At 28.5% G+C, this 15,284-nt stretch overlaps 2 protein-coding genes across 3 annotated transcripts; both read right to left on the bottom strand.

Moving 5' to 3' along the window:
- Positions 1–1,150: 1,150 nt before the first annotated feature.
- LOC107010396 (cyclin-dependent protein kinase inhibitor SMR6-like) lies at positions 1,151–1,967 on the bottom strand. Its single transcript, XM_015209678.2, has one exon. It carries the CDS (start codon positions 1,702–1,704, stop codon positions 1,390–1,392), a length of 315 nt encoding a protein of 104 aa, XP_015065164.1. The 5' UTR covers positions 1,705–1,967; the 3' UTR covers positions 1,151–1,389.
- Positions 1,968–7,969: 6,002 nt separating this feature from the next.
- On the bottom strand, positions 7,970–10,205 carry LOC107010472 (LOB domain-containing protein 25). Of its 2 annotated transcripts, none has more exons than XM_015209759.2 (2): positions 10,008–10,205; positions 7,970–8,647 (listed from the first exon to the last, which is right to left on the bottom strand). In XM_015209759.2, the coding sequence occupies exon 2, from the start codon at positions 8,644–8,646 to the stop codon at positions 8,158–8,160; it is 489 nt and encodes a 162-aa protein (XP_015065245.1). In that variant the 5' UTR covers position 8,647; positions 10,008–10,205; the 3' UTR covers positions 7,970–8,157. The 2 variants fall into 2 exon arrangements, with proteins under 2 accessions (XP_015065245.1, XP_015065244.1); XM_015209758.2 differs by having other exon boundaries at positions 7,970–8,655; positions 10,008–10,204.
- Positions 10,206–15,284: the final 5,079 nt, after the last annotated feature.

Below are 15,284 nucleotides of genomic sequence, written 5' to 3'. Positions count from 1 at the left end.
GCTGGCCAGTGGTGGGTGGGTGGGATGGGGGGTCAGGGATCGGGTGAAAAAAATATATTTTGAAATTGAAAGTATTCATAAAATTGATGTTTTTACCAAAAAAAAAATAATTTAAAGTTGGAGAAGAGTTTTGAAAAATGTTTTCCTTAATTTTTCAAGGGAAGTCATTTTTTCTTAACCAATGACATGTTTTTATAATTATAAAAATATTTTTGGTACGTGCTGAAAAAGTGCAACTTCATAGGAGAAAAAGAGATGATTTAATTTTTGGGATTGGTCAGTGAAGACAGCACCCGTGCAGTGGTTTGCAGCCATGAAAAAAATATTTTACCTTTAGTTAATTAATTTACATGTATTTGGCTACTTTTTTTTTTCTTCCTTCCATTTGTTTAAAATACACGTGCATCTGCTTGATTAGGTTTGAAAAACAGAGTTGCAAAACTGAAGTAGGTGAAAAAATAAGAATATTACGAAGCATCCAAGTTTGATTCGGTTTATTTGAGTCGAAGGTCTAGCAAAATAATTTGAATCTTCACGATTAATAAGATGGTAAAGTTTATCTATAATATTTTTTTTTCAAATTTTATTTATGTGATTACATTACAAGTTATTTGAGCTAAAATCTATAAGAAATAATCTCTATATTCACAATTAACTAAATAAAGGTAAAATTTACATATATGTCATTCTTTTGGATTTTTATTTATGGAATTTACACGAAATATGTTATTGTACATATAGAAATAAGGATTATAATGGAGTATCCTTCATTTTTAATCAAAGATTTCGAATTTGAATCTCTCTGAATGGGATCATTGTTGTTAAGTAGCACTTTGAACCCTTTTAGAAGGGAGAGAGCGTTTATCTTAATGTGAGACTTCCCGACAGAGAGACTCGCCTTTTTTAGAAAATACTTTTTTACCTATGAAACTTCCCAATGCGACCCGGAAACTAGGGAAAAAAGTAAAAAGACTTGCAAATTGGGATATATTTTTTTAAAAAAACAGGTTACGTATCAAAACAAAAATAGTACAAATCAAAAGTCTTGCAAATTGAGAAAAATTCTTTTGACTTGTTTTACATATTAGGAAAAAGGAAAACAGATAGGCAAAAGCTGTGCAAATTGAGAAGCATATTTTGAACCAATTCACACATAGAAACTTGCAAATTGAGATTTTTCATATTCTCATTGGTGAAAAATAAAAAACTACAAACTAAATTAAACTTGTATATTACATTATCACATCAACTTAAACCTAATAAACTAACCTAATAAAACTTACTACTAAAACTCCCAAAAAAAAAAAAAAAAGCTAGAAGAAAGAAACAGAACAAAAGCAAAAGAGCAACTCTTTTTTGTTCCCATTTTGCCCTTTTACACATATTAGCTCAATTAGCTCTCTCCACATGGCGTATAAATACAGATTCAAGGTCCGGTGGATTAAAAAACTCCCTACCACTATTATAATGACACGTGGACTTTGGCCGGCGTTTCATCGGCGCCGGTGGACATGGAAGTCTTTCCGGTATCCTTGACCCTCTCGCCGTCGGAGTTGTTGAAAATTCTTCTTCATCTTCAGTGCTATCTCCTTTTGGCTTCGTAGAAATTGATCTCAAAGGAGCAAGAATCGCAATTCCAGCAATTACCCATTTCTTATTTTCTTCTTTGTTCACTTCTACTTGATTTTTCTTCGATAATTCCATCTTTTAAACAAAACCCCAATTCACAAAAAATGATCTTTTATTGAATAGGTATTCAAAATTTGTCCAAGCAAAAGCAGACAGAAAAAAGACAGAGTATATCAAAGTAACTGAACGAGTGAAAAGGGTGAATTTTTTGCGAAAACTTTGAATGAAAGAAATTGGGGAAAAAGGCGCTAAAATGAAGAGGAAAATAAAAGTTAAGAGAGGAGATGGAACTTTGAAACAATAATTATTAAGAGAAAAAATATAATATGAGATTCTTAAAGTATATATTAAATATATATATGAAAAAAAATTCTTCTTTTTTTGGAGGGGGACAGAAAAAAAAGTGGGCTGCCCGTGAAATTTCGGGCAATGGGCAACTAAAAATTTAGATTTTTGGCGCCAGTTTTTTGTGACGAAAAGGGCAACGGCTCTCATTCCCGCCAATGTGAGTATTTTAGTTTCCGATTTTACCCCTGTATAATGTCATTATTTTCTGTTGGGATGCCATTGCGGCCCAAACCCATTCGTGCTAGAACCCTTCAAAAGGCCTTTTAATTTTCTCACAAAATAAAGAAGAAAAAGAAGACTTTTTTTGAAAAATAATAACTTTTATTTTTGGGGCATTGTATTTATGTGATTGTTGTAAAGAGATGTTTTTTTTTAAACTCGGGATAATTCACGACTTTTTTTTACGTGAGTATTTTATGGCGAATACTTCGTGATAGCCTGTTCAGTGTGCAATAATTTACAAACTGTACAAAAAAAAAAAGTAAACTATATTACACAACCTCATGCAATGAAATAAACAAATTGATGCAAACTGAGTAATATTAATTTTTATCTAAATTTATTTAAAAAGTTGTATACTAAAATAAATTCAAATTAAATTTAGTTTTTTTGAGTGGAATAAGGATAGATTAAAAGATAAAGATGTCAAATTAAATCATCATCGCTTTAAATGATTCTTTTTTTTTTAGTGAAAGTGCTCAAGTTTCTCATGTTATTATGTGAAGTCAAGTTGAACAAATTTGTTTGCAAATCATTATAAGTGATCCCTACTTTTTATGTAAGTTCAAGAGCCAATTAAAAAATCCGTAATATAGTATAAAGTCATTTTCTGATGTTTATATCCAAATATAAGTTGACAATTTTATTTTATTTTTCTAAATTTAAAATTCAAATAAATACTAGTATATATTTTTCTTTAATTAAATTTGAGCCTCGGATACCTTGTATTTTTTTGGATCACATGGCTGTTTTTTTCATTAACGGGCCCGTATCGCCCACTCTTGTTGACCAAATAATAATAATAAATAATAATAAATGCTACTACTATTAATTAAATGAATTAATAATCAGCATATCCTTTTCATTTATTCTTATCATTCTTGCTGGTTCATTGCATTTGTACATACAAAACGTTTGAGCTAATAAATAAATATTGTGCTTTTATTAATTTGATGAGAAGAAAATGATTTGCAAAAAGACTTTTTGATGTTTTGTTTTTTCAACTTGTTAATGCACAATGCATTCTCATTATTTAAAAGTATAGTTATTATTTTCGTCACTCTTATACGTAAAATATATTAAATTATAATCTATGAGGACGAGAGTAAATTTTATACTATATATCAAGGCATAATGTTACACGTTCTAGCATACTTTTTCAGAGTTAAATTCATTTAAAAAATATTTTTCATCATAAAATTTCAAAATTCAATTACTTAGGAGTTCTATTTCAGAATTTCTGAAATCTTAATAACAAAAAATAACGTTTTAGTCTAAATTACTCACAAAAAATAAAAAATAACTCAAATTAATATTCATAGCTAAATATAACTGGTTAAGATTACTCAATTTTATTTTATTTTTGTTATCTATTTAATGATGTGATAGCTATTGAGTTTTTTTGTTTTTCTTTTTTAAAAAAAATAATATTTTATAATTTTAAAATGAATATTTGATTATTGTTTTTTCAGTCAATCATCTTTTATGTTGTTTTGTATTCTAGTTATTCTTTATTAATCGAATTTAATAATAGATGTTGTTTGGAGTATGAATATTATAGATTTTTTTTCTTTTCATTAATTGAGTCAATTTAATATGTTATTGAAATATATCCACTTTATATATTAACAAAATAGGTTTAATTTTTGTGGTCAAAACACCCACTGAAATTTACAAATTCAACTTGTTATAAACGTAACTTAATAATAATTTACATTCTTTATCCTTTTTCTCCTTCAATTAACACGTTTTCTTTTTTAAAAATTCGAATAGCTACTAAAAAAACAGTCAAATATCAAGTAGTTGGTAAGCAAAAACATAGAGTACAAACAAATAAAGACTAATCGTATCAAGTTGAGACAATCCAACCGACAAGGGTTGTAGTGGAGTAATAGTACTTTTTCATTATTTATAATCAGAGGTCTCGATTTGAATTCCCGCGAGAACAGAGTTACCTTTTGTTAGAGAGTGTTTTACCTTCAATATTTTGGACTTCTCGGTGCTAATTTAAATATGATCAAACTTCAATCTGGATACCAAACAACGAGCGAGAAACAAATTTGAAACAAACAATAAAGGGTTCATCCAAACTATAAGACAAGTACATGGCCTAGTGAAATTGACACTTGAAACTAATGTCATTTTCTTAACTAGACATCTCCATATCTCTTTAGTTTGATTATGAATAAACACAACATGTTTGGTTAATTTATTATGTGAAATGTAATTGTCCATTTGATACTATGTATTATTTGTGTTCTTCTTTTTCCAACTCATTTTCACTTTTCATTCTGGTTATTTATAATTATTATATGCCTGACTGACCTATAATCGATTAAAAAGATGAAATGTCTCTATGTTGTCTTTTTTTTTAAAAAAAAATAAAATAAAATCTCTAACGCTATTGTTGTATATTAGGAAACAATAGAGTGAGATAAAAGCATAAACATCAGAATAAATACTTGCTTTGTACTTGAATGTATAATGCATGCATATTGATGATGTTTCTTAAGAAAATGCACCAATCCAATTAGTTCACCAGCTTTAGACAGTTATGCATATGTATCATTTAATCCGTTTTAATTTATTTGTCTGATTTTTTACTTGACATGAAACTGAAGAGTGTTTAAAGAAAATATATTACTTATAATCTTATACATATAAAGTATCAAAATATATTTTAATCGTATGATTTTAAACATGTTAGGTAGAAAATTAAAATTAATAAATTATCAAAAAAAATGATTATACATTTTTTAAACAAACTAAAAAGAAAAGGTAATAAAAACAAACTGAAAGGAAAATAGTATTGAATCGAACAAAAACATATAAAAAAAATAAACTCTATGAAAAGACACCTGATTTTTTACTAGTGTACAATATGAATGACATTGCTGTTATAGATAGAATATAGTTGTAGAAAAGTATATAACATGAAAAATCAGTTCAGGAGCCATTTATAATTAGTGACTGTTATAGCGAGATTTGATTGTATCGATGAAAAGATATATCGAGTTAATTGCTTCAAACCAGCCTCTGATGTGTTCTTTGTTCAGGTCAATTGTAGCAGTTTATTGTTGCTTCTTGCGTGAACGGCAGGTAAACCACAACAATTTTAACTTTATGAGTTGTGAATTTTATAATGATGATTTTGAGTTAAAAACTTAATATTTGTAAATATTAAATAAGCTTCCTAATATTATTACTATTTGAGCAAAAGTTACTGGATTAGGCCAAAATCCATATCCAGCCTTCTAGCTCCGCCCCTGATTCTTTCACCCAAATACTATGGCGAAACACATGGTGAGATTTCAACCAAATAATATTTGACAAGAATATTTAGAAATTTATGGTCAAACGCTAGCTTAGTATGTTGGTCCTTTTCTACATGTCAACTTGTTCTGCATCTGTAAATGCCTTTTGAAAATCTCAGATTTGTAAAAGTTTTGATCCCTCTATCTTCTCAAATTTCCCACATAATCACAATTTTCATCAGTTGATAATATGAAAGTATGCACAAAAAATGAACCTATTAATTAATATTCTCCCTTATTAAGCTTGAATGTCTAATATTTGTTCTTATGCTGTTTTCAAATAGTAATAGAAAAGCCATCCAATCCCTGATCTTGTCCCGAAAAGTTGATTAAACACTCAAACTAAGCTGTCTATAAGCTTAGTCTACAAACTTATTGTTTTGTAAACTAAATGTCTTTGTGCTTTGTGATTTTGGAAAAATTTATCCGCACCAGGTGTTTTTATACCAAATTAATGTAATTTTTATTATTGTGTGATTTCATAAAATAAAATGAATTACAAATTTAAAAACATGACATGCATATATTGACCTCGTGTAGATATTCTATGCGAATAAATTTTACCCGATTTTGTTTCTCAAATGAAAAGGATAAATCCTAGTTATTTAGAAAAACCTATATAACCTTCCTTTTTTGGAATAACTATTTATGAGTTTTCGGACCAAGTTCAGGAGGGATTTTATGACAATCTAAAATAGTATCTGTTGGGTTTTAAAAAGGTGTGAATGGAAAATGAAGAGTTGCGACTTTTATGAAAAGTTGCGACTTTTATGAAAAGTTGTGACTTTTATGGAAAGTTGTGACTTTTATGAAAGGTGACGACTTTTTTGAAAGATTGTGACTTTTCCAAAGGTTTGTGACCTTTCCGGTAAGGCACAATAAGAACTTTTTCGCACTACCATTTGTTTTCTATAAATTGAGGGATTTCCTCTCATTTTAATATAGAATTCATGGACTTCTTCTTCAACTACTAAATCTAGTATTCTAAGTGTACTTTACTGCCGTTGAGTGGTTCGCTGACACCGGAGTTTTTGGTATCTATACTCTGGTGATTGAGATCATTTTACCCTGGGAGGTCATATTCCAAATCAAACCTCGGATACTAGAGGGGGATAATTTCCTTAAGGGGACACTGTGAGTTCAGTGGACTTGATTTTTTTTCTATTAAAAATTTTTCAGATTCTGGTACGTGTTTTACAAATTTTAGATTTGTGAATTAATTTCAGTTCTTCTATTCTTTTGTTCTTCACTGGTTCATTAAACTTGGTAACTTCGTGTTTCTGCAAAGTTTGTTGAAATCAGTAAGATTCTTTGGACACATATTAACAACAATTCTTCTTTAAGAAAAATATTTCGTATATTTTTTTTAAATCTGTTTCTGATTCTAGTTTCGCTACTAGTTTTAATTTTCTAGTTGTGAAAATGTTCTTAAACTTTGTTGTCTTACAATGATGTTCAAAGTTTTGTTCTAAATATGTTTGAAATACAAGATGAACAACAGTACCTAAGATAAGACAAATAAATTGAAACGAAGGTACTAATAGTAATTGATTTGTCCATACTTATTGTCACTAGCTAGCTTGTATAGCACACAAACGCAATAAGAGCTAGACATAACTGAAATGGACATTGGAATGTTTGTTAGTATAGGCTAAATAGGCAGGGAATATAATGTCATAGATTCTTCGATACAAAATTACTGCAAATAGTTTGACAAGTCCTAAATTATTTTTCCATGTTTATAATTGGTGAGTGAAAAAGAATATACTGAATATTAAAGTCAAAATCAACAACCGGAGAATGTCGTCATTTTCTTTAATTAAAAAATATATTTTCTGATAACATAAACATCATCAAAGTAGAAACAACATATATATAATTATGTATATTATATGTATAGTTAGTATAAATTTTGTGTTACTATCCAATATGTTTTGTATATATTTTGTAAACTATCCAGAGACCCAAGCTTGAGATGTATATATGATCCTAATCTCATAGGCTATTAACTTGGGAACCAATATTAAGTACACCACTAAAAGTTAAAAATGATAAGCCTCACACTCTTGTACTTATCTTCAAAGTTATATATACCTTACTAACAATAAATAATACGAAGAACAAAAAAAATAAATAGTAAGATTTGTTTCGATTGGAAAAAAATATTAATTGATGATCATAGACTCCTGAGCCTCTAAGGTTGGGATAGGAGGAACAATACCTTAATAGTTAAGTCTATATATTAATTTAGCATAAAACGGAACACATTTGTCCGTACTAAATAGATTTAGAAATTCTGCAGCAAGTGGTTGAAGAGTGATTTGGGCGAGTAATGTATAGCTTAAGTTGAGCTTACATCAATTAAAAAAGCCCCGCGTTAAATCTGTCCCCTATCTCCGTATTTCTACTTAGTGGCTAGGTATAGATAACAATGTAATAAAAACAAAGCTAGATAGATATACTGTTCGTTCAGAATACGAAAAAATCTACCTTAATTATTCATGCTCCCCATATCATCTATATAACGTGCAACACATAACACTCAATAATCCACCAAATATACCATATTCAATTTATACACTAATTCAAGTTCAATTTCATTTCCCTTAATTGGGAAAAACAAAGTTAATCAACAAATACAATTCCTTCACCTGCCACCATCACAATTATCAGTACCAATATTGTTATGACCTCCAGAAATACCATTGTTCCATGCAGAAGAATAATTATAGTAACCAGAATTAACCATTCTTCTCCCATACTGAAAATTATTATTATTATTATTATTATTGGCGTATCGCATTAAATCAGCATTGGTTGCATCGAGTTCCTTCTGGAGGCGAAGAACTTGCCTTTGAAGAACTGAAATTGCTCCAACACATCCATAGACAGGATCTTTTAATCGCGCTTCGGCTTCATAAGCAAGAGAATTGACTGCATCTTCTCTTTGATGAGGCTGAATTTCGTTCAGAAGCTTGCTCACATTACTGGCCCCAAATACTTTATGAACGGTTGTGAACTTTATTGGCTCCTCTGGAGGAAAATAAGGTGCAAAAACACAACTTGGCAAGCACTTTCTTCTCAAAAATTTGCAAGCAGCACATGGAGGAGTGGAGTAGTTGCTAGTAGAAGACATCCTGTTTAACTAAGAAATTGAATTTGTGTTTATATAGTCATATGGTTATAAGTTAAGACCTTCAAATCGATTTAAAATAGATTATTTATGAGATCGTTATCATATCAAACTTGCTACGAAGAGTTACTTGTTGTATGTCAATTTTAATCAACATGATTGTATTAAAAAGTTGTCAGTGCACAAAACTTAAATTTCAATACTGATATGTTACTAATATTCTGTTTCTCTATTTTCATTTTACAGTATCATACTTTGATATGTACAAGTACTAATTCTTATTATACAGCGGATAAAACATAACATGATAGTCTAAATTGTTTCACACTATCAGTTGACAAAACATAAATTTCTTATCGCGGATCCATAAAAAATTTATGTTGTAAAATATAATTTTTTCAATTCATTTCCATCGAACTAGCTCATGAAAAAATGCATGATGAAAAATAAATTTTCATTGAAATACTGAAAGAACATTTTTTTCCTCACTAATTCAATTACAATAAATATTGGAATAGCCACCGAACATTATTCAATGAGAGATTTAAATGAAAAAATAGTGATTTTTTTTCTAGTGTGGTACGTATACACACCCTAAAGATTGAAGATAATGAAATACTCCATCTTTTTCCTTGAGCATAGATATATAACGTGATAATCAGAAACACCTAATTAAGGGTTATATATCAATCCTCAATTTAATTAAGTGTTTATCGTGCAATTGCTTAAGTACTAAATTTTAATTAAATATTACTAGTAAATTTTTGTATTTATATGGCTCAGTAATTATAATCAGCAACCTTCTTGTATTTTTTATCACATATATATATATATATTCAGCCTCTTCTCCCTTGTTGCTTCTTTTGCTTTATACATTCAATTAGGATAGGGGATGATCATTAACATTTTTTAAATAACATATTAACTAAGAAAAAAAATCCTCTAATTAATAATTAGATAGGATCAAACTAAAATCAGACTCAAATTAAGCCTCTTATTAATTTGTCGTTTAGGGGAAAACATGAATTGTGGATATAATTACTAATAATTCTGAAGTATTTTATATGATTTTATTCGACATATATTCCACTTCAAATCAAAGTTCCGCAAAACAAGACCTTTTTTTTTTAGATCAAAACTATACGTACTACAAAACCTAATAGTCACACAATTACTATTATTTCATTTGACTATCCTTCAAAATATGCCAATTAAACTCAACCATAGAAAAACGTCTAAAAAAAGTGTTACATATATTAGATCTACACCATATAGTATACATTGAAGGTAAAAAAACATAAAAGAGTAGCTTCTTTTAAAGGAAAAAAAAAGATAACTAGTGATATACACATATATATATATACCTCTTGATCTTCTTGGTATAGTGACAATTTTTCAAGCTTTGTCCCTTGATGATTCTCCTATAGGATTAATAAATATTTCACCATTAGAGCTAAATACACAAGAGGAGTTGAAAGAGAAGAAAACCCTAGAACAAAAAGTTGAGAGAGAAAAGAAAAGAAGGCAATAAGCATATATATTTTATAAGTGAATGGAAAGCAAAAAGCCAACCATAATAAATAGGGAGGGGTAGCAATATTAATAATTCTCTTATTAAAATTAATAACAATATGGTGACTGTAAAGCCCCTTGCCGACTTCATTATTCTCCAATTAGAGATTATTGTATATTTTGTCATCATATGATCTTGCTTCACATTCAATTTTTGGTGTATACAATACAATACCACACTTTTGGTACTTCAAAATTTAATTACTGTCCCTTTCAAAAGAAAAAGAACAAACAAAAGAAGCACGGATGCGATTGGTGTATTATTGTTGATGTGAAGGACTAATTTAGTTAATAAAAAATTATATTATTCTTTTGATAATTCAATCTTTTTTCGGTTAAAGCGATCCAAGGTACTCTTAATTAATACAGTGTGATCTTGTCCGCTTTAGATCAAGCCCATATCAATGTAGATTTTTTTTAATTTTCGAGATTCTTTGTGTGTCACCACATCATTATCTGAGTCTTTTATGACAACTAAAATATAAAACTAGTTTCTTTTTGTATGTGTATACTCTAAACTCGTAAGAAGAAGTAGATCAAGTTCCACTCTCTTTTCCCTTTGTCATAATCACTTCATTGATATTGGGCTCTGATATCAATTATTGAGCTAAAATGGTTAAAATGATACTCTTAATATAATGTGATACTGCCCGCTTGAAGAAAACTCATAATTTTTTTCCAAAGCACATCACACTATCAAAAGATCCTACACCCTATCTTTAGATTCATTTATAATATTTTCAGCTACCAATGTAACTTTTATTCACACAACTAAATAATCCCCCTTCAAACTAAAGTTTTTTATGGCCCATCACTACGATCCATGAGTCAATTTTTGAGATCATTGCATGCCCTCACATTATCTAAGTATTTTATGACAACCAAATCTCACAACTAACTTTTTTCTTTCTTTAAGTGTATGGTGTCTCTAAACTCGTAAAGAAAAGTACACCAGCACTACACCGTCATCTGCCTTTGTCATATGCGACTCACTAAATCTAAGCTCTGATATCGTATTAAGTTGACCTACAATCATAGATAACATTTTATAACAAGTCAGATATAGTTGAATGACATACATGTTAATGAAGATATCTAGGAGAAGGTGAGAATGTACTTGGTATAGGACAAAATGCGAAAAACAAGATTCCAATGGTTCAGACATGCAAAAAGAAGTTGCATGGATGCCCAGTGAAGGTGGGAGATGTTGACTATGGATTATTTTAAGAGAGGTCGAGGATGACCAAAGAAGTATTGGAGAGGTGATTAGACAGGATATGATACAATTTTAGCTTAACGAGGACATGACCTTAGATAGGAGGGTGTGGTAGACAAATATTAAGATAAAAGATTAGTAGGTGGCAGTGTGTTGTCTTATCATCCTTTTATATTAGTAGTCGTAGTATTACTTCTATAATTTCTTGTCCTTCAATTTATGTTATCAAACACATTGTTTTGTTGTAGTTTCACTTTTGTCACTACCTTTCATTTTTCTTTATTAACTGTTGCTTTTTGTACTTCTGTTACTTTTCGCTGGAATATCTTTTCTTGAGTTGAAGGTTTATTAGAAACAACATTTCTATCTCTGAGGTAGAAATAAGATCCATGCACCCTTTATCCTCTTTATACATCAATTTGTGGAATTACACTAGATATATTATTGTTATTGTTGACCTAAATAGTAATAATTTTTACTGCTGATTAAATAAAACCAATGATGTAAGTCGATTTTACTAGACGCATATATAATTTAAATCATAAGGAATTATTTGATTTGACAATAAGGTATCCTAAAATTGTACTCCCTCCATCCAATATTGTTTATCATGTTACGTTTTTTAAAAGTCAATTTGACTAATTTTCAAAGTTAAATTAGATCACATTAATTCGTTATTTTAAACACAAAAAAATTAGATATTCTAAACTATATGAAAAGTACTAAACATTGCAATTTTTTGCATATTAATATGATAAAATACATCTTAAATGCTAGTCAAAGTTTTTATAATTTGACTCTAAAAATAGAAATTATGACAAATAATATCGAACGAAAGAGTAATATTGGAACCAAAATAATGAAAAAATTATTTAATTGTTATATCTATGCAAATAGATGTTTAATTTATTGGACTAACAAAAAAATTGAGGTATACAAGGCATAGCATTAAACACGCTTAAATTAAGGTAAACCTTTTATTTTCAATTTAATTTAATCTTGTTTTTCTGAATAAAACTTTGAAAGAAAAGAATAAATATATTATTTTATCTCAAATTATTACTCACATAGAGGTAGAGCTGTGGAAAAATTGTATCGACTGATAAATCGAATCGAAAAAAGTGTTATTGGTTTATTGTTATTGGGTTAGCAGTTTTTTAGTAGTTTAATAAAAAGAATTATTGAGTTATCGATTCGGTATTGATTTTTAATATTGGATTATTGGGTAAATCGATAACCCATTAAGACTAGTAATTTACAACTTTTACTTGTACATAAATATTATATATTAATCTCAATACTAGCTACTTTCTTTGTCCTTTTTAGCCTTCAAGTCACACTTCACACTAACTTTGAATTCACAATTTCACATTATAAAAAATGTTAAAATCTAAAATAAGAACCCTATTCCTCTTTATTTCTCTTGTGTTACGCTTGTATAGTTTTTACGTTAAAACCTAAAATAAGAACCCTATTCCTCTTAATTTCTCTTGTGTTACGCTTGTATAGTTCTTTTCATGTTTGTTATTATTGTTTCTATTTTATGAGCATTAGTAAAGTTACATTATTGTGTTTTCGCATCAAATTTATTAGAAAAGGTATATATTTATTTTATAAATATTTTTTTAATGATTAAACCGAAAACAAATTTAAAATATCTCATTAATTTAATTATCGATTTAACTTATTTAAAAACAAAAAACCAAAACGAAATGATCGGTGGGTGACACAAAAATATACCACAATTATCATGTAGTAAATAATTTCAAAATACGTAAGTTAAAAATAAATAATCAAATTCAAAGGAAATTATAAACCGAAGCAGGCAGGGTTGCAGAGTCAATTATGTCATACAATTTGTGAATATTGTCCTTTTTGTTTTTATGCTCTTTGTTTCCTTCTATTTGTTTGCTTCACCAAATTCAACTTTCATTTTCTTTGTTAATTAGGAATAGTATTTTAAGAGAACATAAATATATTCTTTTACTGTTTTACTGTTTTTTTACCCCCACTACCTCTTTTGACATTTTATATATATATATATATATATATTATATTTTTAATTATATTGGAGTTCAGGTGATTTTTAAGTACGAAAAAGGGCCTAAAATATCCTTAAAGTATTGAAAATGGTACAAAATTACCCTTCATCCACCTATTGGCTCCAAAATGCCCTTTTCATCCATCTATTGGCTCCAAAATACCTTTGTCATCCACCTTTAGGTTCAAAATTGACAACTTCTTTAATTGTTTTAAAATCAAACTCTACAAATATTTTTTAAAATACTTGACGTTCAACTATTGGTTATAATTTAATTTATTAATATAATTATAAACCAACCTACTACCTATTCATTACTAACTAAACCCCACCCAATTAATAATCCAATTTTAATATCAAAATCGTCATAAACACTACTAAAACACGACGAAATTATAGATTCCTGAAAATTACGTCCAAATTATTCGAGTCCGAATCGTAGCCCCAATTAAATTTAGGTTGAGCCGCTTATTTAGGAGGACACTTTCAATAGGATTGTCTTTCAAGATTGAATTAGAAACTTATGATTAAAGGTAAAGAAGTAATACATCCCGATTCATGCACTTTTTAAAAATATAATTTTATAAATATTTATGATTTGTTTTAAAACCTTGAATATATTATTTTGAAAAGAAGTTATCTATGAAGTAACATCACATAATTGAGATGTAAGAATAATTAAGATGAACATAGTTAGACTTTTAAGTTTATCGGTAATTTTTATTTAGACACTTGAAGGTATGATAATTTACTTCTATAGATATTTTTCGCCTCAAATTTTTAAAAAAACTCAATTGGCAGTAGCTTTCTGTTGTTTCATTAATAATGTAACGGGTTTATAATTTGGAGGGGTTTAATTAGTAATGGGTGGGTATTGGATTAATTTATAAATTATATTTATAAGTTTAATTATAACAAATAGTTGAGCGCCACGTATTTAAAATAATATTTAAATATTTCAAATATAAAACCGTTAAATAAGTGGTCAATTTTGAACCAAAAGGTGGATGACAAGGGTATTTTGGACCCAATAGGTGGGTAGGAAGGGTATTTTGGAGCCAATAGGTGGATGGAGGGTAATTTTGTATTTTCAATACTTTGAGGATATTTTAGGCCCTTTTTCGTTTTAAGTATATGATTTGCTAATAGTTTCATTGTTTACCAATAGCCTATAAGTATGATTTTTTGATCGACAATATTTGATTTTTGACCTAAATATCCTTAAAAGAAAAAGAACTCTCCGTATATATGTTTTTACGTATAAAAAAAGAAATATTTTTCTAATGTCATGCTTGATGTTGCATTAACACTTTATTGATAGTGGGTAATTTGTTTACGTTTTCATTAATTAAAGGGGGAAAAAAAAAGTGTCGATCATCCAAATAATTAAAATTCTTGTCAAAGGTACATATAGAAAACTCCCCCCTACCTACCAAATATATACATGGATATTCCTCAAATCTATAGTTGATAAAAATAAAATAAAATTACGTTCTATTATTGAGCTCACCAAAAAAAAAAAAAACACATGATAGCCTCTATTATTGAAGTCTTACAATCTTTTTGTGTCCATGTGAACAATAATGTCAATTCACTGATCCAAAATCTTTCATGAGAGGACGGATAATATTACATGAATAGTTCAATTATCTGTCCTTTTCAGTCATACTAGACAAATAGGATGTTATCAGTAGTTGTCTCAAAAAAAAGTTGAAATTTTCTAGCAACATATTTAACTTGTTATTGAGAATATATATATATATATATATATATATATATATATATGTGTGTGTGTGTGTGTGTGTGTGTGTG

This window comes from Solanum pennellii, chromosome 2 (assembly GCF_001406875.1).
Source record: "Solanum pennellii chromosome 2, SPENNV200".
NCBI lineage: Eukaryota > Viridiplantae > Streptophyta > Magnoliopsida > Solanales > Solanaceae > Solanum > Solanum pennellii.
This window is presented reverse-complemented; position numbering and strand designations above follow the sequence as displayed.

Excerpts from the sequence above, each read along its gene's own strand:
- LOC107010396 (XM_015209678.2), bottom strand. The coding sequence starts at position 1,704 with ATGGAATTATCGAAGAAAAATCAAGTAGAAGTGAACAAAGAAGAAAAT.
- LOC107010472 (XM_015209759.2), bottom strand. The coding sequence starts at position 8,646 with ATGTCTTCTACTAGCAACTACTCCACTCCTCCATGTGCTGCTTGCAAA.